Source organism: Bombus pascuorum, chromosome 1 (genome assembly GCF_905332965.1).
Source record: "Bombus pascuorum chromosome 1, iyBomPasc1.1, whole genome shotgun sequence".
Lineage (NCBI taxonomy): Eukaryota > Metazoa > Arthropoda > Insecta > Hymenoptera > Apidae > Bombus > Bombus pascuorum.
In genome coordinates, this window is record NC_083488.1 from 34,223,809 (window position 1) to 34,250,330 (window position 26,522).

The following is a 26,522-nucleotide window of genomic DNA, read 5'->3' on the forward strand; positions in this document are numbered from 1 at the left end:
ACGGTACATAGAGCAGCCTGGTCAGCTCTTCACCATAGTTCGTTGACTCGATCGTGACAACGCTGTCGGACACGCGTTCGCGTTACATTTACATTTGCGTTTGCATAATATCCACTAAATTTTCCACGAAAATTACTCGTCGCTACTCGACTAGAATATCGCTTACCGGATAATTAGAAAATATCTTCCGATCGATTGGGAAAATTTTAGAGATCTTTCTTTCGTTTGTTTCGCGATATATCTAGTTTAGTAAAAATACTTGCTTAATAACCGTTATTAAATTTTCAAATCTATGAAAATATTTCGAGGAACAAGAGAACTGTTTCGTGGACAATCGTGGATGAACGATTTACAGCGGAAGAAACAATCGTGCTTCCTATTTTTAGACGTCATTTAAATTTCACTGCCTGAAACTGATTCCCTAGAATTTTCTAGCACAACCATAACTTTGCTCCTAGGAGCAACTCTGCCTTTGATTTACAGTGTGGCATACGAAGAACGAAACGTATACGGATATATACGATTCGAACGTTAAATAAAACACGTTGCCTATTATCTCGTAAAAGCTATCGATTATTAAAATTCACGATTCGAATACGTAAAGCAAATTTTTATTTCTACGCAAATTTCTTTTTGACCGTTCGCTCGTCGATCGTCAAACAGTACGAAGCAGGCGGTGCTCGTTCATCGATCAAAGTAAAAAGGAGACGCGTGCAACGATAACGGTTATTGATGTTCATGTAGCGAGAGGAATCGAATCAACAGGCCGTAATAAATCCGGAGCTTATTCGGTAGTATTTATTCAAGGTTGATGAACAAATTCGATTTCTAGTTGTGGGCATTAGAAGGGCGGCTCGAAGTTTAAGCGAAATTTACACGATACGACGACAGACGTGCAAAATTAATACGTCGAGTCCGGTATTGCACCTGCGTGCGATTAGTCTTTGCCAATTATTACACAATATTATGCAGCAACGATCGGGTCATCTCGACGGACGTCTCCAAGTCACAGTTGTTACATCGTCGTTGGCGACGATCCAAAACTTCTATGTCGATCTCGATCTCGATCTCGATCGAATAATCGCTCGAAGAGAAACAGGCTTCGTTAAATTTGCTCGTTACGCGTTTGTCGAATTTCCTATTGGAAGAGATAAATTTTCAATGATCAACGGAAAATAGGTTAAAAGAGAGCGGAGGTTAAACGCGTGCCGCTTTAAAACGCGGAAACGAAGCTAAACTGTTTTCGTGCGCATTTAAAGCGACTACCCTTTTAAGCGATTATCCAACGATAGAGCTGTATTCGAGATTGATTTCAATTTACGCACAAGCCAGCCTTGCAGACGCGTCAACGGTTGTCGGCTCGTTCATACAACAGGCTGATTATTGCCGCGTAATAACCGGCCGGTAATAAATCCACGAATAGATAATCGAAATTGTAAACATCGTGAAATTGCTGTCGTGTCGCTTTCGTATCGGCAACCCCTCTGGTCAGGCTATAAATTGTATAACAAATATTATTATTGTACATATTGCTGTAATCTACACGGTTCGCGTTACGCAAATGTCCATTATTACATTCGATCGTAGGGTATTTATTTTCGATTAACGCGAGACTTTAACGATCTGCCGAATACTTGTAGCGTAATTTAGAATTTCCGAATAAATAATAAATATTGGACGCTTCGTTGGTAGTTGATTACGTTGAAAGTAAGTGGATACTCGTGTTTAAAAAGTTGTTGTTGTAAGTATAAATTAAAATTGATGGGAACGAAACAAAAGAAACGCGAAACAGGTGTTACGCGGATGTATTTCGATGCGAGTAATTTTCGTTAACGAAGAGAAACGAGAAGAGATGGTATCGATGGGTGAGATGCGGAACAAAAACGAGGAGATTCGCGAACGACGAGATTTCGGAGCGGAAAGTGAATTTCTGTTTATTGTTGGCAGAAAAGATATATCGCTCCACTTGAGCTGGCACGACTTTGAGGCTGGTGTTGCGAAATGTACCGGAAACGATGGACCGTGAAGATTCTGCGAATGGATTTACGGTACAGCGTCAACGGGAGCGGTTGGTGCGCGCCAGCTCTGGCCAAGATCATCTGCATTTTCTTCTTTTCGCTACTGTTGCACGGTAAGCCGATGCACAATTTGTTCGTACTCTGGCACGATTACACACGTCACGATAAGAAAACCTTCTCTTCTTGTCCATTGAACTTGTGATCAAACAACAGTTGTCCTTGTAGAAAAAGCTAACTCGACTTTGTAACTTTGAAAGCTAATTTTAAGCCGTTCTATGAAATTCGGGCAGCGTGCTTGTCACTGGAAATTCTTTCGTTCGAAATTCAATTGATTCGCGTTAAATTCCTGTTAAAAAATCGATTAATCGGAAATAGAAGAGAAAATTAACGTGTCATTAATCCATGCTACAATCCAAAAAGTAATACAGCTCGATGCGATATATACAGGTTGTTCAATTACCTTTTGTCACTAATTTTTCGTAGTATGTACATAGGTCTGTTTATTCGGGTTGTCCGCGCGCGCAATCTCGATTTATCGAGAGTAAAATGCTCGCGTTCGTCCCTCGTTGATTAGAATTTTCCTATTTGATCCGGTTAACGACACTGGCCAGTGCGACAATTCACAACCTACTCTCATTTTGCTAAGCTTTCATAAGTCTTGTTAATTCTCGTAAAAGTTACCCATCGAGTAATCGAAACGCACATCAAAATTTTCTTCTCTTTGGCTCAATCCGAATCCGAATAACGCACGTACTCGATGAAAATTCCTATTGCGCGATAGTTAACGATTAACCGATAAGGCCACGTGCGTTTAACGCGCATGGAAAAATTCACGAATCGCCGTATGGTATATACGTATAAAGTACGTACGTACCTATTTGTTCGATCCGCAGGAGCATTTTTATTACGGCGCGAGTTCGGAGCATGCTAATTCGGAGAATCGTGTTTTCCCGTAGAAACCGGTGTTGAACGTAATTAAAAAATGCAGAAGCAGTTCTTCTTTGAAATAGCCAAGTTGGTTCCATGCACAGAACGTTTTATCTTCACGCCAGTGACTATGACGCGTCATGGAATTGTCGTAAAAGTTGGCGAACCCGGTGGATGTACGATAGGCAACGCCGAAAACACTGGAAACGGTGGAAATGTTGAAAACGTGCACAACGAGCGAAATGGTAGCGCGGAGGGGCGAGGAATCAGGAAGTGGAAATTAACGTTAACTAGTGTGCGGGCGTGGCTCGCCATGGCTCGTCGTGGACAGATAAAAACGCATTGCAGAAAACAATGATCCCTAGGGACTTTGCAAATGTTGTTGCGGTCAACTAAAAGAGCGGTTGCACGCACGCCGTTTTAAAAAGCAGCTGTGTACCTACATCGCTACATGTGTACTATCTGCGCGACAAGCTCGTTGAACCAAATATTCCGCTCGTCGAACTTTTTACAATACTCTCCGCGCTCGTTCCTCTCCCGACCGTTTTATCAATTATTTCCGATTATCCTCCGTTTAATAAATATCGCGTTGCAAATATTTTCGCGAGAATGCAGCCTGTTGTTTTATCGTTGGAAAACTTTTACGGTATAATCGAGCTTTGCGGACAATTAAATTTGCATTTCTTGCAATGAACAATTTTAATAGAATATCGTGCGTAAAGTTACGTGTAATTTGCTTTTTACTCGATTGATAATAATAATAATAATAACCTTTTGGTCCTGTTGCCAGTGAAATTTTTAGCCAGAAATATTTTTTACGCAAACGTACGCGTGTATATGCACTGTTAACAAACAGAAACGCAGCAGGTAAACTTCTTTCTATTTGCTTTCGTTTCCATTCGTCCACAGTGTTGCTACAACTTTCAAAGAGGTGCTTTCTCTAAAGAGGATAAACTCTTAACTCATAAATATTGAAACTAGCAGCTTGCCAAATTGTACGTGTTTCGCTTGCTCTTTTCGAAACAATTTCCGTCGACAACCGCGAGGACCCTCCGTCGAGTGTTACACGAATAAATTCTAGAAATCCCGACAGCCTGAATATCAAAGTCCGTTAAAACGCGAATCGATAGGACAAAACATTGAAATACGGAATTTCTATTCGATAGGAACAAACGGTTTTTCTTTCTTCTCTGTACATTTTCGTTTGTTGTCTCTCTAGATTATCATTGTTTGCCGATTTCCTTTGTAAGCAACCTTCGAAAAAGAGATATCGAAATTCCGCGGAGGAGAGGAAATGTAAAAGTTGAAAGAAAACGCCGGATAGGCGAAATAAGTTTGGGAACGTAAAGGGTGGAAACGCGATTCCGCGTTCTCGGTTTGCAAAGCAAATTCGACATTTGCCGGCGGTAAACACGTTTATCCGAAAGTTATAGTAGGATAGACTCGATGCGTGTTCCCTCGGTATCGGTCGGTGTCGCGCATCGCGATCGCAGTCGCTATCTTCCGCGTCAGTGTCTATTGCTCTTTCACCGACTACGTACGACGTAATGACACGATGATGCGACGTTCGTAACTATGTTAGCTTCGAAGAGTTTCCTGCAAATGGAACACCATAGTTTACAGACCGGCGGTTATTTCATTTTACGGAGATTCCGACCATAAATCCGAGCGAGCGACGAATTTACGTTCGCGAAACTTCCCCCTATACAACCGCCGCCGTTAATAATTTGCCATATTTTGCTTTCACAACTTCTTCGTGCTTTGTTACCCTACGTAAGTTTCTCGTCGAGCCGTATTCCGCATTTCTTCCGCTCCTCCGAAAAAACATCGCGCGGAACACAAGAACACAGCGACTAACCGTTAAACACGCACAAATGTAAGCACGCCTATTATTACGTATATACATTCGACTCAATTTCATACGTATGTATATGTATACGTATATACGAGGATATACCATATACCGGTTCGTTCGTTCGTCAAACTTTGAACGTGACTGTTACACAGGTTCCATCGACCATGTCCTAATACGTATTTTGTTCTTTATTTTTCCATCGAATGTATTTAAAATGTTATTTGTACGAATGCGTTGCTTTTAATTCTGAAGTGATATTAACAGGTGCTCTTTGAATCGATGAATCGTCGATGAGTTCCAGCGTTTTTAATCGGACCGAAGATATAAAGTTCAGCTGGCTCGTTTCGTTATAGAGATACAACGATCTGCTTTTTATCGAAGAAGCGTGATCCAGTAACGAAAGAAGAGGCGATTGTATTTTTGTAGAGCTTCTCAACGTGCATGCGCGCTTCCAGCAATAGTGGACTTAATCCGCCGGAAAGTAAGAAAACATGTCCGTCTTCCGTGGAATTCGCTCTTTCGGAAACTATTGCCGTGTAAAGATAGAAGGTGTTTCAAAGCTTTCGTCAAGGAATGGTATTTTGACACGGTCTATAGGTCTATAGGTAGAAAATTAAGCAAGCAACGAATTAGAAAGTAAATAAAAAGATAACGGAGGACCGATGAAATTACGTCGTTTCTCCGATAACGGTAGCTGCTTTGAAGTTTTCGACAACACTCGATCAAAATCAGCCGCAATGTAAACTCTTGGACAAGAAGTTGAACGTAATTCTCGCGAGCTCTTGTGATTCAAAAACTGGGTAAATATTCGTAGATTCTGATAAAATGGACGGTGAAAATAAGCGACGAAACGTGGAAGTAACAGGAATAATGAAAACGCGTAGAAGAAAAGTCAATAGCGAGAGATCCCTCTGTATTACGCTCATTTATAATTCAAAGAATTTACGTTACGTTAGCAGGCAAGCATCAAATTGTAGAAGTTCGTGGCAGCCTTCAATATTTGATGGCTGGAATTAGGTTTATTTAACAACGCGAAGGCAGTATTACAGCTACGCTGATGAGTCATACACGACTAATGTGGTTTACGCTCGGCGTTTCAATTTCTCTTTGACGTACGCTGCAATACCGCAAATACCGTGCGAACCTTACTGTACAAACACCTGGATAGACCCGTTTTCAAAGTACACGTACATCGCATTTAAAGGCGCCGCGATACCGGAGAATCTGATTGCCAAACGATCGCGATTCACGTTCGATTCCACGATAAAAGCGGTCAGAATGCCGATAGTCGTGCGCCATATCTCGCAGTATCGTCGATCGTCGAACGCTTAAAGTTCGATATCATCTCGTAAAGCGGAGAATATCGTCGACTACGCGCAGTTAATTTTATCAACCGTAAAATATTCTAAATTTCCACGTTGCGTTTATCATCGCTTGAAATCATTGACTGACGGAAGAAAGTCGAGGCGTAACGTCCCATTGGTACGAGATGGAACGTGTTTGAATCGATCCATCATCCCTGGTTCGATCGCGAGAGGGAAAACGATCGTTTCTCCAACGGATTATCGGTGGCTGTTCTTCTTCCCTATAAAACGATCAAATTCTCTCGGAGTGGCTGGTTTGGTTGGCACAGCCGATCGTCGACTTTCTTCCTTCCGTTGGATATTTAACGAATGTTCGTTCCGGAGTAACGCCTCTGCTAAGACGTTTACGAGTGTAAGTGCCCTCCGCGGTAGAAGTATGGCGACGAAAACGCCAAAAAAGTAAAAGAACTTCCCAGCCTTCTTTCTTTCACGCGCACTGTATTACTAGAAAACGTTAACTCGTACTCGACCGATCCGGAAAAACATCTGCGAAAATTCTCACGGGTTCGAAACTATCGATTAATTTTATCAGAGCGGAAGAGACACGAGATAAACCTATCGTTCGACAACTATTTAAATCTGTTTCGTTTTTTCCATTTCACTTACGATCAACGTTCTCGTCTATTTAGTAAGTCAATTATATTCAAATTCGATTGTACCATGTAATATGTTTATATATCGTGTAATTTAGATAGATCTATATAGATAAACGTATAACAGGTCCTGGGATTATTTTAGAATAATTTGGAATTATTTTCATTCTGGTTATGAATCTTGTTTCAAATAGAAAAATCGAATTTTATTGAAATGACACGAATAAACCGCAATACAGATGAAAAAGTATTGCGTGCAGCTCGGAAATTTCATTTTTTTACAATATGATTTTATATTGAAAAGATGGTAATAATAAACAGATGGACATATTTATATTCTATTTGACTTACTCGGTTGGCTAGGTTAGCCAACTTTATCGAGAGAATTTCCTGACTTGCGAGAGAGAGGTTCCTGGCTCGAACTAAACACAGTAACGATGTTGTTGCAATTCGTATAAAGACGGATTATCCTTTATGGCGGGCTAGCAATTAAATTCCGAGCTCATTTAATGCAGTAGGTCGCAATTGATCCAACTGTGAATATATCTCGGAGGAATTCGGCACAAAAGGAATATCACTGAGATAAGATCGATCAACCCAGGTATTAGGTTCTTCCGACAACGAAATAATTAGAATCCCCGATCGAAATAGAACAACGATACTGGTTGATTCTAAGCGTTTCGAATCGCTTCGAAGTTTGGCATCGATTAACCCTTTTCTCGGTGAAAACAAATCATCTCGTCGTTTGGACGTTAGGCCTTCCCTTTTTGAAAAGAATTATTCGCTTCTTCATTGGCGAATTCCGTTATCTTCGTTTTTATCTTCTACACTTTCATTAAAAATAACAAATAAGATGAGAAATGGTTCACAAGCTAAAACACACGGTCGTGAATTTCAGTAGCAAGGACCTCGAGATAGGAGGCTTTGCTCGGTGTAATGGAAAGTCGTCCGCCGATATTTCTACATTTTCTTCTGCTCGGACAATTCGTTTCGGTTCAAGAAGAAAGACGTCACTGTCTCGATTGTAAGACTCGAGATTATCTATAAATTTCCAACCGAGTGCCTACGGCTAGAGTTATCCGATAATACTTTCCTGCGTCTCTTTGGTCTCCAGTTGACCTGCCGCAACGCCGCGCCGCGCCATTGTTGAAACGTACGCTTAAAAACCGATTCGACGAAGAAGTTTTTAAAGGCTAATTAAAAAGTCGTAATAGCTCGTAATTAGCAGCGCGGCAATGACACTCTTTGCCAGCTAATTCAGACGAGCACGAGACATTGAAAAATCTGACTTGGAGAATTAAAGCAGAGATATATGGAAGCGCGTGTATGCATGATACTCGTATAAAATAGGAAGTTTATAAACGAGATTTATCAGTAGCTGTTAATATCGATAAATAAAAGTCACGAAATCGGATGGTATATTCGATGGAATATTCGCGATCGTACATACGCAGGCGCGAATATATTTAACCTATGGACAGGCTCGCGTTGTTTTTCACTGCTGCGCCAGAAGATTCTCATAGATCAAGGCGACAAATAACGCCAGTCACCGCAATATTCAAACCAGGTGATATATCAATCCGCAATTTACGATGTTGTTATGTCACCGATACGAGACACTCCTTTCTCTCCCCGCTTAGTCGTCGAGAAAATATGGACCAATCGGGTAACTAATCTGAAATTTATAACGGGATCAACCGTTTAAACGATGACGTTTCTCTATACGTACATGACGTTTCCACGCGCGAAATTATGCCTCTGTATTGAAATTTTTCCGATAAGAATCCGTACACGGTACATTGTACTTTCATACGTCTGCTCTCTTGTTTATTCGTCCCTCTATACGAATTCAATTTGCAATTTTGCCGTTTTACCCCGAAATTGCGAGCGTTATCGTTTCGTTAAATTTCCTGGAATATCTTCTACTGTACTTTCAAGGATATCGAGCAACGAGTGTATGACAGTTTTAGATTGGTCTGAATCATTTATGGATTTTTACCACTTATTTTTTATTCCCATCGATCATGAAAAATCTGTATAGCGAGTGTAAGCGAGAGAAACGGCGCGCTTTCGAAATAACTAGGAGATCGAATAACGAAAGAATCGAGAGCTTTTTACTTAGCGCTGATTCATTGCATGTCGAAGACAGATGATACGGTATGAAACTAGTGGAATATTCGAAGGATTCAGGATGTCTATGACGATCTAGTAGGTAAAAAACGTATGAAATATTCGACTGCATCGAGACATATTTATCAAAGAAACTTATCACCGTGGTATGAGCGACATTTTACAACTGTAAATAATTGCATCGATTCTTTACAAGAAACACAAAGTACGACAAATACCGATTAGCATAAATGATAAACAAGAGTTGTAACATAACCATAACATAAAATAAAGATAGCAGTCAAAAGATACGATTCGATGAATTCTACAATGAGTTGACGCGTGTGAAAGTACACGATGCATTTGATATCCATGGGACAATACATAAAAATCAGGAATTCCTCCGATATAACGATCGAAATCCTGATCGTGAGCGCGACCCACGAAGAGGAGACAGTCCCTGCCTTTTATCGCTACTGTTATGCATCAGCGTATGGAAAAGATTTTACAAAAGTATTGCCGGATCGAAAAGCAGCAACTTTCTCGCATAACGCTGCCGCGTTCTTCCAACTTATTTCCCAAACGATTCGTGAAACTTCCGTTTCCTTCGACGAGGAAAAGAATGGAAGCGATAGCAAGCGTTCTATTTCGTAATTTCCGTAACTTTCGCGTTCTAGTTACAGCGTTCACGGTATAGTTTCCGTATTCTTGATCGCGATGACACGGCATCGAAACCGAAATGCACTCGTAGTTGAGAGCGAAGCGAAACTACCGACCGTCGAAAATGTCTCGATCCCGTTGAATCTCGCGGGCTGTAATTTGTTCGAACGAACTTGATCATTCGCGTTATCGATGCAGTTTGTTACTCGAGCGACGAATAAACTGCGTTGTCCGTCGAACGAGGTAAACCGGGTTTCTTTCGCTGCGCGAAAACGAAAAATCGCTCTTTTTTCGGAACTAACGAGCGGCAAGGAAAATCTCGCCTTGCGATCTGTTACGAGGAAGAATCGATTGGATTTTTCGGAAAGCGTGGTGAATTTATCTGGGATCCGGCGAACGCGTAAATCGAAGACACTTTGACCTTCTAGAAGAAAACAATCGATCGGAAAGAACCGCGGAACTTTATGCGGACCGGTTTAAATTCGTATCTGGAAAGCTATGGCGATTCCTTTGGGACTCTGCCAAAGCAAAGTACGATATATACATGTATCTATCTCGTTGGTCGCGCATCGGTCTTTTCCGCCACGCTCCACCGTTTTCAATTTCGTAGATCGATCTTCTCCACGCGAAAGCTGCGTAGCGCGATACTCGCGAGTCACCATGGGAGTAAGAAGTATGTATTTCTATACGGTCGATCGTAATAGAATCGTAGAAAGGATTTTCCCACTACGTCCTCGAAGCTGTATCGGATAAAAAAACGTTTCTATCATTAATATTCAAACCATATCGTTTTACGCGATGCGTGCAGCCGAGATTTTCAAGATATTTCTGACACTGCATATCGGTGAAACGTGTGGAGAGAAGGAACGAGACGTAACACGGATACGGATACAAACGCGAACGCGAACGCGAACGCGAAGGTGTTGCGTGAAAAGACGAGAACCGAATGGCTGAACCTCACTTTCAAAATTTCCATATTTATGCGAGATGCGACGTTTACGGAAAGCCTGGCGCAGCTTGCACGACGCAGACAACGATGTCGTTCCTTTCTTTCTTGAACAAAGGTCTGAACGACGCTTGATGCGATTCTAGACTGACAAAACATTTCCAAACTCGAGGAATATGTAAGCACATACATATGGATATTAGACGAATGCTATTCGATCTTCGTTTCTAGTATCATTTGTCATTTGTAACTTTGCCGTTTGATGATTCGCGAATAACTAATAGACGGCCAGATAGGTATATCCGTTACGAGAAACCTTTTGATTCGCGGTATAATATTCGATCGTGCATCGGCGAAAATGCAATTTCAATTTGCATGGAAACGGACAGGTAAAAACGAACGTGTTTATAAACAATCTATAGCGAGATTAAAAGTATACAGTGAGCTCGATTCATCGAACATGATAATTGCGATGCGAGTATCGGTGTATTCGTTTGATATATCGTGATTTTCGATGCGCGTCAATACTTACTTTGCCTGTTAGAACTCAGGATTATTTTTCAACGAATAAACGCTACAACTTTTTTGGAAGAATAACACATGCGTACGTGTATCCTTCTTGTTTCATCTCGTCGCAAATTCGTCGTTATCCGTGTGGAAAAATCGAGATATCAACGATATTCGTCGCGTAGGAAATGTTTGGAGCTTCCGAACAACTTATAGAAATTTAAACGAACGTTGTCCCACGAACGACGATTAATACATATTCTTGATCGAAACGAAATCGACGGAATTTTTAAGGTATTCGAATCGAGCGTGTTCCGTTGAAAGCACAATGTTTTTTTTTTTTTTTTGCTCTTCCTCTCTGCGTCGAAACTGCGCGACGACTTCGATAGGCTACCGCGATTTCGCAATGAATTCTCGGCACATCTATCATTCCGATTCGTCAGTGTCAAAATCGCGATCGAACAAACGATTCGACAATCCTGAACCTTCAACGACAAATCTCCGGAATTTCAGTTGAAACTGCATAATCCTGTCCTGTGCCTCTGACGTTGATGGATAAATGTCATTTTTTAAGGACTCCTTGTGAAAGATGTTTTCGTACTTTACAGTTTGCTGGTTTCGATGTTGATCTATCATCAACGTCTATAGATCGACGATCGACCCATTTTCCAGCTGTACATTTTTCTACCGCGTTTCCAACACCAGAAACACGAGTAAAATGTACCTATTTTAAGACGAAGTAAGAAGGATTCATTACCAAAGCGAACTTTATGGTTTCAGTACCCTGAAAGATACTCGAATCTGATACAAAGAATAGATAGACACGCGTTTCTTTGCGAGCGGTACTTTTTAAAGATTAAAATACTTTTTAAGTCAAGATAAAGAACGCGAAAGACAAAGGAAACCAAAATTGTTTATAATTTAAGATGAAACTTTTTGAATTTTATACGGTATTATAGATCGTATCTTTAAGATCGAAGAAATGAAAAACATTCTGTATCTTATGTACACCGATGGAGATTCACTTTCGTTTATCGTCGTTTGTACGAATAATATATACGAAAGACATAATAAAGTTGCTTAACGTTAAATTCTATCAAAACGTAATAAGTAGTTTTGTATTTCGTTTGTTTTTCTATCGTCGACGATGAAAGTATCCACATGTAGGTCAACCTGATAGTAAGAATCAGTCTATACTCGTGTAATAAAGTAACCACAAAAAGGAGCTTTCTACGTTACTGTATATGTTTATAATACTGTTTTCTTAATTAAACGGCAAAGCTCTTAAGAAGATTATATGCTTAGATTGCCAGAGCCTTATCGTTAAGACACGTCTGCAGTTGTCAGCAATTTTCTCCGGTAGCCTCTTCTTTACTCGCTGCTATTCTCTTCTCTTCTCTTCTCTTCTCTTCTCTTCTCTTCCCGAGTAATAAGACCCTTTTTCGACTTTTTAATGGGTCGTCGAAGCGATGATTTATTCGTTCCACGAGAAAAGACGTTCGGACTTTTATTAAGGGAGCTCGCCATGGAATCGTTAAAGGCTCGACGGGCAAAGCTATTTCTTTCGAAATTCGCGGATCCGTGAAACGTTCTCTCGACTCGATTCAGCAAAGACGATGCGTCGTTCTTTAGCCTTTAGAGTTCAAATTAGCCACGTGACCAATTAACTTTTATTCCGAATAATCAAGGTTCCACTCTTCGTCCATCGTTGTTTCGTCTCCGAAAATCGCGTCATTTTGGTAACGATTTAACATTCGCCTGGTTATTGTCCTTCGAAACAATGACGAAAAACCGTTGTCTGGAAAGTTTCCCTTGTCGAGCACACCTCTCCTTTGTTTTGCAAACACGTATACCAAGGGATACCAATCTGCTCGATATTTCCCCAGAAAGATAATTGCACGTCGAAGGCAGTCTCACGACAGGCAATCGTAGTCTGCAAACAAGAATTTTTACGGGATGATAAAACGTCCGCTTATTCTTTGTCGCACGATGAAGAGAAAGCGGTAGTTGTTACTTAATTAACGCTAATTGCTGCCTTTTTTCGATAGAGAGTATGTACAGACGAGACGTGTTTTAATACCGTGATGGTCGTCTACTCGATGCAACAATTTATTAAGCTTCGCGCATCGGAAAGGGTACCGTTTGTTTAATGGAATAGAAATCGCATTGCGTTCGAATTTGCAGTTTGCTTTCTCCAAATTACTCGACGTACACAAAGCTGATCCGTTATGGAATTATTGAATGCATTTCGGATCGCGTATCGCCTTTATTTCCCATTATTACTCGATACATTATGTTCGTATTATTAAATCATTCGTTTTATGTAACTGGTCGTCAGGTTGAAAGTAATTCCTTTGTTGTATCTAGTATATTGCGCAAATAAAATTATCGTTAAAAATGTGCAGAAAATACGACATTATTTCAATTACGTAAAATATGCAGCATAATAGAGGAAAGGATTGACAAAAGAAATTAAATGTAATTATTCCAACTAATTGATGCGTTTCATCGAAGTAAAAATAGCGCTGAAAACTGAATCGAGCTTTCCAAATTGCTCACATTCTCGATGCTTTTCCTGTAATTTTCCTTCTGTGCAGCAAATTTTTCAATTTTCAAAGGTCGATATCAACGTGATACAAGGAAAGCACCTTTCCTATTCATTTCCTATGCATTTCAATTTTCTAATTCATTTGCTATCGCGTTCGCGATAACGCAATTAGGAAGTTATAGGCGCAAATGTGGACGAGAGATGAATACGACGAAAGTGTGGACGTAGGTAAATCGCAGTCAGCAATTTAGCGTGGTAAGAAAGCAAAGAGAGAGAAACGGGTATACACATTTTCACGGGTTCAGAGGAGCACTTCATCCAGTTGGTTTCGAGAATAGCATATCCTTAAACGTTCGCTGACCCTATTTCGTCTAATTAAATCGGAGTTCCTTTGAGGATCTTAAGCATCGCGTTTTCAGTTCTATCTCGACTAATTTGCTGCTCCGTTATATAACGCAGCGCGTTTTTTTTTTAATAAGCGTGCCGTTCTCGTTGCAAAGACATCGACGACGCTGTTTTTTTTTTTTTTTCGTTTCGATCGTTTCAAAGATCGAAGACGTTTCAAAACGAACGATTTTTCAACGTCACTCGTTTCGAGACCTATCCGGCCTTGAAAGCTGCGGGTTTCCTCTTTCCTTTCGCGAATCCTTCTTCGAACCAACGTCCACCGTAATCACGAAGTATCCAGCTCGTTACGCAAATGTTTAGAATCGCGACGTTTGTGTTTCAGACGATACCGATCGCGTTTCGATTTAAAAAAACTGCGGGCAACTTGGTTACAGAGGTTGACGAGCGAGAGGAATCGGTTTCGGATCGAGCAAACCGGCATAGATTCGAAATTAAAGCTACGAATTATTTCTGTATTTCGTTTCACCGAGTCGCTATTATCGTTTGCGACTTTCCAACCGTATAATTCACCATCGGATGCTGTGGCGGAAACGAGCATTCGAACAACTTCTACAGCCACGATTTATCGATTATGCTAAAAGCGTATTAGCCTGGATGAAGGAAACACTGACCCGAAAGTTTCGAGCGTTTTTAGGTCTATCTGACGAATTTTCTTCTGAGCGACTCTTAACGGAAAACAAATATTTGCGCACGGCAGCTAGAGTACGAAAGTTCGGTTCGTAGGGAAGTCAGTGCCATAACAGACGAGTCAGTTTAAAGTACCGGTTGCTATGAAAATGCTTTCGCGTCTTCGTTTCACGCTTTGCTAGCAAATCCACTGGCGGTTCTTCGCTTCGAAGTTCGAAGAAAGTTTTTCATATTTCTGGTCTCTTATTAAAGCTGAGCTCCGATTGTTGAAACGAGATGAAAAGACGCTTATGCCGTCTGTTTTTCCTACAATCTTTTTTTCGCGTTCGATTACACGCCAGTCGATGGGAATAACGGTCCTTCGAGAATTCCTTCTTCGAATGCGCGTTGCTTTCTGACCAAATGGACGTCTTGGAAAAAGGAATACCTAGAAGAAAAGCGAACCGTGATCAACACGAGAGAATAGATGCAAATTCCTACGCAGGAATGTCTCTGTAAGGAACAAACGTTTCGCGTCTCCTTCGTATATGTAAATCTGTATGAAATGTCTACGAGTTAATATCGTATGCCGTGTCTTCTTCGCCGACGAGAAAATATTCCTCTGTCGAAATACCTTTGCCTCTGGAGAAGGTATCCTCTTTGCAGCATCCCAACCTTGTGCGGACGTACACGTTATAACATACATATGTCAAATTTTTTGATCATCTTTTCATAATATCAAATAACCTCGGATTTCCTTAGATTTCAAACGAGTAAAGACAGTTGTTGAAGAACGTAAACAGGACAAAAGCGGGTAACCAGAATTAAGAGGAATTTCTACGAATGCAAATCGTGTAAATTTAATATTTCTGTTTAATCGTGCAGACGTTTGGTACGATATAACTACATTGTGGAAAACCGTTTATGAAACGATTCGCGTTCCGTTGAACGATCTCCGGTATGAATTTTAATATCGCGAACGACATTGGAATCGCGTCGTAACGAAAAGAGGAACGATTTTAGTGCGACGATAGAAGGAAAGGTGGTTAACGCGAACGGTAATTCCGTTCTTACGTTTATGAAGAGCGTCGGCATTGATGAGTTCTCTGTCGGACGTGTGCGTGGTTGCGCATTGTTACGGGCAGCACAAAACCGGCAGTAACCGCGTTCCGTTGGAAAACGTGCTTCGAAAGGTATGCTCTAATGCTTTCATTAAGCGAATTCATTGAACCAATACGCGGGTACTTGCTTTCAAAACTGCATGCTCTCGTTTCCTCCATCTCCGTTCAAAGATAAAACTAAACAACGAAAGTTCTGCTCTCGAAATCCATTTTATCGGCCAACGTTTCACCGGAAATATTTCATCTACAATTTCCAGAAACATGATCGACGCGACGTTTCATTCGTTATTCTGGACAGTACGGTTCCGAATCTTTGCACGTATCAAAAGTTTCTTATTAATTCTTCGCGATCTGAGACTCCGCGTATCAACGATCCGATGCAGCGTCGATAAAGAATTACCTTCTAATTATCGTCACGGTAGAAGGTATCATCCTGCAACGTGGAACGAATAATATTACATAGAAAATTAATCGAAATACATTTCTAGCCTTTTTAGAGATTAGAAGTAGTATTTATAACGAGATCAGCGTTCGCGACATTGACGGAGGAAAAATTAAATTTTCTCGCAGGGAGATGAAAGAAGTGGTAAGGAAGCCTCTCTGGAGTTGCACCGGCAACTTCAACGTTCTCTAGTCGAGAACGATGTAAAAATGTTACTCCCTTATCTCATATTCTCCTTACGAAAGAAGACATATTCTTGACGGCATACTTTGTGGAATAGCGTTGTTCGCCATTTCTCTGCTCGATCTTTCTCAAATTAAAAATACGTTGAATAAGTTAAAAAGGCGATATGTGAAATGATACCTTCAGCAAATTATCGTGGATTGGATCTAGGTACCTACATACATATTCGTTTTATTAACGATAGCTCTTTTGGTTTTCGTTTCTTCTATTAATCATTTCTTCTCCCTGGTGTAGCACAATTCGTTCAATTATTTTAAGATACGACAATGCATAATACGCTGGATCGTATAAATCTTTAGTATTTCTATAGTTCCCATAGTATTAATACTTTGTCCGTTTACTCAAATACGGAGATTAACGCAAGAAAGAACAGCTGTAAGTACGTGTTTTTTTTTAAATAGTATATGTTTAATTGGCCGTATATCGGTGAGATTTCAGGCTGTAAATGAAGCTCGTATCAGATCTAGCATTTTATGCTACTAGGATTTCGCAACGTAGGAAAAAGAAGCGCCTGGACGATAATCAAACATTAAAGACGAATTGTAGCGACGCGATGCTTTGCATTTGTTTGAGGATGGAAGGACAGAAGACGCTCTTAACGAGCAGCTGTATAGCTTATTTTCTACGAAAGTAGGCTCATTAGATGTTTACTGAAGCAAGCCGACTGTTGCATTCTTAAGCGGGCTCGTGCTATAAAAACGACCGATGAACAACTCTGCTGCAAATGACAGCTTAATTACTTACGCACGGAATACAATGCAAAAGTAATGCGTTTCCAATTATTCGCACGCCTCGGTCTAATTTTTGATCTGCATAAACAGACGAGCCAGCCGGCTCGTCGTAATTTCCCTCTAAAGTAGGTAAAAATTCCACGATCGTTATTTTCTGTTAATGTAAAATTAATCTTGCTGCATTCTCATCCCCATGTTTTTGCTAAATAATTTGCCACGTTATTTAAGGCTACACGTTCGCGAAGGAAAATAAAAAGGTTCCTAGGAGAGAAAGAAGAAATATATGAGTACATCGCGTAATAATATTAGATCGGGTGCCGATCGCAAGCGTAGAGTCGTTTCGAGCGGACCGTGAAAAAACGCTATAGCGTGAATCTCTTTCTATCGAATCTACCGTATTTGAAGCAAATTTCGCTGAATGTAAAATTGATGCGTAAGTGAAAGTATCGACGACAGGACGGAGAGCGTAAAATTATCGATTTTGCGTATTTAAGGTAGTACGGTTATGATCGCGATGAAACGAAACAAATAGATAGTGCAAGTCTAGTTATAGCAATTCAGCTCTACCTATTATGATTTAGGAGAAATTAACGCGACTGTTGCACCCCGTGTATTCTACGCTTAATGTTCGTGTTAGCTTATCTTCGCGCGGCGAATGTAATTATCAGTATGAGTTATACGTCGGCCGTTAGACGAATTATTTCGTACACACGTGGTCCAGTTTCTGGCTCTGATATTTGTTATGCTTTTCATATTTACGAAATAAGTCAAATTCGATGTAGCGGATAAAATCGATGTAGAACGTTACACGTAAATTGCATTTTGAAACGGCTGCCGTGTATGACATTTGAGCCGAGTCGATTTCAGGAATTACGTTCTCGTTTGGTAAAATCTCGTTTGTCATTTCGCCGGAAATATTTCACTAACAGGAGAGCTGTTTTTTCCGGCGTTGGTGCGGCGAAACAGCAATATCGCATCAAAGTGTGGCTATTTATAGGACGCTTTATAGGACGCGTTCCATGGCTGCTAATGGCGATTAACTTTTGAAATTGCAAAAGTTATTCTTAAAAACAAAGTTTACTTTAACGGAGAACCGATGGACCAACAGCTTGTTTCTTTTGTACATCGCTGCTTTCTAGTAATCGGTCAAAATCAAACAACGCCAATGATAACGAGCGAAGAATTTTAATTTCTAGCGAGTAGCGAGTCGCAAACTTTTCATTAAAATCTTAAGGCCTCGCTTAATAAAGTTTCTTCGCGAAATGGCGACGGTACGCGCATTATTCAAAAGGGGATCTTAGATCCACTGCGCAAACTTGCGTCGTAGAACCGGTTAGATTTAAGGAGGGTTAACTAAGTGGTTATTTACGGCAAATCCGTGAAATTCCTCTTCGCTTGCAGAGGGTTCGGGTTTTAGGAAACTCCGTTCGGCAGCTGAGAAGACGGTTAAGAAACGTTTGACTGCCGTCATAACTCGCGCCAATTCTCCGGATAACGTAGTCCCTTGGCGGCTGATGGGCCAGCGCCAATTTCGTATTAACCCCTCTGTCTTTTAGCTTTTCTGGTGTATTCGATGTCGGCCCCTGTCGCTTTTATCCAATCGGATTAACTCTGCCTCCCTAGACCGCGCATCCGTGCTTCGGATCGCGTCGCATCGCGTCGTAAGAAGAGACGCATTTCCCTAGCTGTAAACGCGACCATGCGAAACAATCACAGAGCGGAATGCTCTTCGATAAAAAAAATCACGATTGCTCGAATCGATTTTAATGTAATCGCTCGGTAGTTTTCTCTTTTCGGCATATCGCGCGTAACAACAGGTCTTTGTTCAGATGCCTTGACTTTGATGTCTGATAAATTCATTGATTTACGCTGGCATCGATTTCTGGAAAGTTAAGGGGAAGATTCGAGATAGGAGTAGGGGCGATCTTCTAAATTTACCGAATAACCGATATCCGGTTAACCGGATCGTTTTTTACCATCCGTATGTTAAATCGGATATCGGTCTAATATCCGACGGAATGACGGACCGATAATTTAATCTCCGTTTTCAGGTGAGTTTCGATTTGCGCGCAAAATTATTGAATTTGCCTTGTACGAAATAAACGTTGAAACAATCTCTCGATGAAAGTTTCGTATCGTACGATTCAAAGCGACCGACTGTCTTTAAAAAGTATCTGTTGCGAATAAAACACAGCGAAAATCGATCGAACGAAATTTCGTTCCTCTAACGTTTACCATTCGCTCTCTGTTACCATTTGCTTTTAACAAGTGCGATATAACTCCATAGTGAGTTTATACGAGAAAACACAACGAATCTTTATAAGCGTCTACTCATGCAAATATTCGATACATCTACCGAAACTGGATAGCCTTTAAAGTTTGATTATTGGAGTGTCACTTTTCGTGGTGCGTCATCGTGACCGCGATTGAGGCATTAGCGGGTGACGAGAGCACGAATGGGGACGCGTACGTGTGCAAATACGAGCTGGCACGAAGAAACCAACAAAATAATTCATCCGGTATTCTCCGGTTCGCGAAGAGTAATGTGGAATAATGTTTTACACCGTGGCGGTCCTTGGCGGGAACGAGCCAGGCCGCGATGTTGCCTGTAGCCGCAACGATGAAATGAATTTTGCAGTATTAAGGAGAGCGTGCACTTCATCTGTCATAGAGTTTTTGCCGCGCGCTATATGGCAAAGCGCCAATAAACCGACTTTCGCCGTTATTACCAGCCAAAAGGATAGAACCACAAACGAGTTACAGGCTAGATCTGTACCACGCGTATACGTATTTTTGTGTCACGCGTTTCGACAGCTCTAAATCGCTCTTACCGTGTTCTCGTCATTCCCAAAGTTATCGATTTAGCATAGAGCAAAATTACGACGTTCGTAGTAGTTTGAATCCAAATTTAACCAATTTTATTTACGTTTCTTACGTATAAAAATTTTGGTTTATGTAATATTAGCGTTGTAGTGGCAGCAATAGGATTTCCAACATAGGATAATAATTAAAGCGAAGAATTCGATGGAAGCGTAAAGTTATTAATATTCTTTTCAAACTTTCGAACAGACCGCGGATCAAAGTTTTACGCTTCTCGGCAAACACGACGATAACAATTTCTAGACGAGGTAAAAATATCACGGACAGAAAGAATAAAATTATTTCGTCGACGCAGTTTTGTCGACGGATTTTAAAAGGAAAGAAGTTCCTTTCTATGTAAGCGTGATCCTGTGATCTCGGTATAGAGTCTCGGCGAAGCTGCGTGTTTTTCCGCGTGTTTTCATAAAGCGAGAAAGGCAGTCAGAAAGAAAGTCGTTAAGTGGATCGCACAGTTTTGATCCTTTCGCATTAAAATTATTTATCCGAGAGCTGTTCTTTTTGCGCAACTGTAATAGCAAAGGTTCCAAGGCAAAAAGCAATGGTCCAATCGGCGTCACGATTCACGAGCAACGTAAGTATCGAAATAGCGACGTGTTTAATAAATGCTTTTGGAGCAGCGTTGTTACTTTATTTCTGTACCTAAAGTTTATTATGTATGGCGTAATTTATAAGTTACGAACGATGCGAAACTGCGACACAAACCAGCAGAGTTAGCTTGAAATATAGTTAAAATATTACAATTTTATTCAACGTCATTGCGTTAAGAGTCGAGTGGTAGACGTGCGATCATAGTTGTCCTTTCCGTGATGTTATTGCAATGTCCTACGGAGCTGCGGCAGTTGCAACTTCGCCAGGACACGAATATATGCGAGTTGCTTCCATTGTTTCCATTTAATAAAATGGAAATAGATGTAAAGAACAGGGATGGCTGGCTTTACCTATGAAGCGAGTATTTACAAGTTTTTAGCAACCTGCGGTATTACTCTACCCCTCTTCTTACACATAAATCATCGTCTTGCTTTGGAAATATAAACTTTTGTTTCTAAATTAAGATACGCCAAACGAACCCAACCGATTGACTTGACCCAAATTTTACATTTATATATACGGTTAATGGAAAAAACGATAAAAATAGGGGGAAGAACAATGGAGAATTCAGTTAAATTATTTCTCGAACAGAAATATATTCGCTACTTTTTATATCGACTTTGGAAAATAAGAAAGGTATCTACGTTCGACGCGTGTATCTTTTTCTTTTTGTACGTTTCTAGCTCCTCGAATAAAATTCTAATCGTTCACCTGTCTCTCAATTTCAACGTTAGGATCGGAAATGTCAGCGTGTACGAATGCTTTTTAACCGAACATTGATTCTGCACTGTCTCCGTGAAAGAATTTTCATCGGTAAGAGGAGCTCCTGTTTCGGAGAGAGTGGCGTAACGAATCGGCGATGGCGCGAGAATAATATTCGTTTCCCGATAAAAACATAAAAAACGATGTTGCGAAAGGCAGATAAAAGAAGAAAATCGTGGCTTTAAAAATTTTGCTACGGAAACCGTGACTGAAATTCAGCGTTAATTTTTAAGAATTACGCTCGTCTTTATCTCGATAATCGACTATTTCATTGTTAGCGCTTTAAGTATCGCGCGATGAATCGCTTAACCTGCCTTTACGAAACGCAGTTCCATCAACTTTTTTTCTGTCAACATCGCGAAAGAAAACGTGTTGACTAGTTCTTGGAGATACGTTAAAAAATTGCGCGACCATGGACAAATTGGCTTGTCAAATTTCGAGCGGCGAAAGAAAAAAAGAAACAGGGAAATCGAGCGACATTTGACGGAAATGCGATTCGGAATACGAAAGTTCGGATGAACGCAATCGACGATGTACGTCGAAAATCCTAGAAGCGACTGAAATCCCGCGGAAATAGACGCCTACGTGGCGAACCGCGGAGCGGTGTGACACTGACGATCGACGTATGCAGCGCGTTCGTATCTTTGGATCTTTTTGCCATCCGGCAATTCAACCGCAAAAAATGCATCGCAAGGGAAATGCCATTTACGACTTTTGCGACTGCCAATGACATTTTTCTTTTTGGAGACCAGACTTTCTCTCGCCAAGCCAAAGATCCTTACGGAAATTAACGATGCTTCGAGTAAGCTGTCGCTCATTGAAGCTTTAGCCGTTTTAATAAAATAGCTATATTTTATTTGGAAGAAGTTATTTAATAACTTTGTTTGGGTGTATTTTGCGTGGCTTTATTCCTTTATATTCGCGAATGAAGAAACTATCGCGTCTCTTTTACGAGATCCAGTCACATTTATAGTGTACCAGAGCGTCAATTAGTACGATATTTTCATATAGCAACTAATGCGAATGGTCCTTTTTAGCTTTCGCCTTTGATCGAATTTCCATCGGTTTGTACAAGAAGAAAAGGAAAAGTATTCTCGTAACGATACCGATTGATGGGGAATTTTCTTTTCAAAAGTTTCGTTCGTAAGCGGTTCTGTGACGGATTTAAGAAATATGAATCTGAAAGATACCACCGTCTGTACGTCATGGTGTATGCAACGATAGAATTTCCACGATCTCGTCCGTGGTTTCAAAAACGTTTTTATTATTTTACGTTTCGAACTCACATTTTTGTGGTTCCATTTTACTCTATAGACTGTAACGGTCGCTACTCCATTGAAATTCCTCGAAACTTTGAAATTCGATATGGAAGCCACGAATACCGTTATTTTTTAATCTTCCTTCTTCTCTAAACATTATTCTCGCAAGAAAGAGCGAATGTTTTAACAGCTCAATATACATATATGTGGTCTTTTTTATTTATGCATATACATATAATAACTTATAATTTTTGCAAGAGAAAAATCTGATAGAGAATGTTTAAATTGCCGAATTTGGTATATTTATTTTAAAACTGTTTTATCATCGAGCAGCTTTTGCTACTACATTTGAAATGTTATAACGTACTTAGATGTGAGTTGAAAGAAAATGTCAAGTAAATAGGACGAAAAAAGTTCAAGGAACTCGAGCTGTAGAGAGTATCTTTTGTGGGACGTCTTTGAGTAATTGATGAACTACCTAAGTGGTCCTGTAAAAAGCCTGTCGCAAAGCAAAATGGCTACAACACGGCAGGATGGTAGCCTTCGGAATTATTATCCGATCTAGTTTCTATTTTCTTATTTTATGATACTGGGAAAAATATATTCTAATGTTTATTTATGTATAAACTGCTTAAAAAATAAAAAAGATTATCGAGCAATGAAATAATTTAGGGTGAGATCGTTCAACATCGCTTTAACACCGATGAAATTTTGATAAAGTTTGACAATCCGTCACGTCATGAATATATAACGTGGCAGATTGCTGATCGACGTGATTTAAAATCTATTTTCGAAAGGAGAAATTAGCGGTAACTGGATACGGTAAAGATCAAGAAGTAATAGAACCAAGTATCTATTGGATTTCTAGAAACGACGGTAATCAAAATTCTTTCCTGTAGTTTTCGTTTGGTTCGCATTTTTCGAAAACTCGATGCTGTTCGACCGCTTTGGAGACTAATAGAAATAGACTCTATAACGCCAAGCGATCGATAGATAATCTACAAATATACGTTCTGCATCTCCATTCGGTTACCAAATTTATTATCAGCCACTATCCATTTTCTTCCATTATTCGATTTTAATCGATTACCTACTTCGTTCAAATGCTGGTTTTATCGTCGTCCGAAACGGTTGTGTTTTCGATTTTTTTTAGTAAAAACCAAAGATTAAATATGGAAGATACCCCGTATCGTTCTATTCGACCATCGTTGAGCTATAAACATTTATGAAAAGTACGCGAAATTTTCAAGAAGTCACTTTGCTAGAAATATTATTTAATCAATACGTCAGACGAGATATATTAAAGTTTTATAACGGTGCAATAAGCCGCGCCGACGGCTTATACAAGGTATCAAGTATCTCGTCGCGATGTTAATAAACGAGGGGGAACAGGCTCGCGACACTCGGTGGAACAAGCTAGCGTTCAGAAGTTTTACGAAATAAGGAAAAATGATAAAACTTTTGAACGCAGCCGACAGTTCCCGGTTTCACCGCCACGCCATATTGTTCACACGCTAAAAGCCGAGACATTTTCCTAGCTTGTATTTTCCCATATTTCCTGGTTACAACGGCGATATACGTCGCAGCTTTACGGCGGGAAAGTCGCGATGCCCAGCGCTTCTTCCGCTAAACGAACACATCCCGATCCAATTTCGTCGACCGGTTACGCGATCCTCTTCGAACTCGAGTACCGTCAATTTTCTGCTAATATTCGCTCCTCGGTCTGTTGATTTGTTTTATCGAAACGTCTGGTTTCTTCCGTTCCGTGTATTCGCGAAAATTGCCACTCGCGAAATGTTCCTGGAGATTGCCTGTGTTGCCAAAACACTGTAATTCGATGAAAACGTTTAGCAGAAGGTCGTCGTTACTTGCTCTCTGCGTAAGGTAAAAATGGCGTGACGTTGACCCAAGACGAGTTATATTCGCCAATAGCTCGACGATACCACGCGAAAAGAAGCGAATGTCGAGTATCGATAAAATTTATCGAATTTACTAATCGATCGAAGCATCAGGTTCAGAGTCTTATGCGTTTTAACCGCGTCATTGGTGGTCTTCTTGCTTCGAATGCCGGAGTTGTTGCACGTAAAAAGTCACATCAGTCAGGTTATTTTTGCGCCAAGTTTCGTCGTTCGACGAGGCTTCTTATACGATCGTACATTGTGGGTCGTACCAGTCGTGGGTATACGATAAGAAGGCGGGATCATTCGTTTCTAGGTCAGTCGTTTCGAAAGGGTCAGTCGTCGTAAAATATAACCGGAGTACGGAGATTTCAGGACTCCGTGGTTGATGGCCCTACTACGAAACCCGAATATGTAATACCTTGCTTTTGACATGTTCCTGACGTATAAGAAACGTGGCACGTCAAAGAAATTATCAATCCGTACTACTGTAGAAGCTAGGTTATCGAACGACTCTCGTCTCGAACAAATCGGTTTCCGAACGTGTTTCATGGAAAAAAAGACGCATCGGTTTCCAAATAGAACCTCGATTTCCGATCAGGCAATCACGTACTTCGTGCGTCGTCGTTGCGGAGTATCGACGTATTCTTAATCGCGTTGTATACGACGTTTAAACGATCTCTATCTTGTAAAGTCTAAACATTAGCCAGCTAAACGTTACGCTTCGTACTCGCTTCTTTTACTTCTCTGTTGTACTTTACGGAATTGACTGGCACGGAAGTAAGTTCTTCCCCTTCGTGGACTATATCGCTTTTATTACGACGAGAGATTTTCGCACCGCCATCCTGCTAATAATTCATCACGCTCCCCTTGTTTCCTGTTTCCCTGGAGGTCATCGATACGCTGGATTGTTACGTAACACAGATTTCTGCTGCCGAAATTTGCCACGTAACTTGCGAAGATTGAAATCGTTCTTCGATCAAATTATAACGTCCACGCGATTAACGCGTCGCGTTTTTCGTTTTTGTTCCGTTCGTTGGAACGTGCTTATCTTGTACCGTGTCGAAGGAAATTGCGACAAAGTAAAACACCGTTTTAAACAATTCGAACGAAACGTTTTTACCGATGTAACGTTAACGATCGAAATTATCGGTCGCTGCTTCCCCTCTGATAACAGCGAATTTACATTTTAAAGCATTATCGCGATAAACTATTATGCAAAAAAGTCACGACGCAAAAAGCTTTCGATATTCTTCGCAAATAAATTTTGTAATTTAAAAAATGTAGGGCAACGGTGTAGTAGCTTATAAATTTTGCGGGTTATACGAGGAAACCTTGCGAGTCTGGAAGACCAGCTTTTGCGACTCTTGCATCCTCTACGCGGATACTATCACTTTAGTAACGATCTAGGTACTGTGCTCGAACACACTGCCCCATCTTAACAAATCTCCAAACTTCTACCAGCCATTTCATTTTCGCGGAATTACTCGCGACTAAACCTGTTAAACGAGATATGCCACTAATAACAACGTTCTCAGATTCTTCTTTAAAATTTAAAAGATCTTGAAAATTTCCTTCTTCTGCCCGAATACGGTAATTGCGAGGGAAATATTTTTCTCGAAATTATTTACTATTTATTCTAGCTTTTACGACCAGCAAACACGAGCGATATAGATCAAATCGATCGTGTTTGTGTCTCAAGGAATTATATGGCATTATATGGCAATTGATACTGTTGTCCACGATATTCTGATATCGAAACTATCGTCGATGGGTATTTGCGTCCGATTGCTTGTCTTGGCTCTCGAGCTACCTATTTGACCAGTTTGACCTGTTAGACAGATTGTGCGCCTTGTTGGCTCGTACTTGGCCCCAATTGATGTAACTCCTCGTGTTCCGTAAGCATCGTATCTGGATTCTTTTCTCTTTATTTATCAACCTATTTCTACCGTTTGTCGGTCACCTGAAGATTTTCAAACAGATACTGCTCCTTCGTAATTGTATTTTGTTGCAACGTGATCCTTGTAACTCGAAGGAATGGTGCGACATAAATGATT

The 26,522-nt window shown here is 40.4% G+C and overlaps 1 protein-coding gene across 2 annotated transcripts in view; it reads left to right on the forward strand.

Annotated features, from left to right (window-relative positions):
* LOC132911651 (zwei Ig domain protein zig-8-like) overlaps positions 1-26,522 on the forward strand; it is a 59,505-nt gene that overhangs the window by 1,591 nt on the left and 31,392 nt on the right. Inside the window, exon 2 of one of the 2 annotated variants that reach the window (XM_060968432.1) lies at positions 1,953-2,131. In XM_060968432.1, coding sequence (XP_060824415.1) covers positions 2,002-2,131 — 130 coding nt within the window. In that variant the 5' untranslated portion in view covers positions 1,953-2,001. Of the gene's footprint in view, positions 1-1,947; positions 2,132-26,522 lie in introns of both variants that reach the window. The other variant, XM_060968424.1, reaches the window with a different exon arrangement.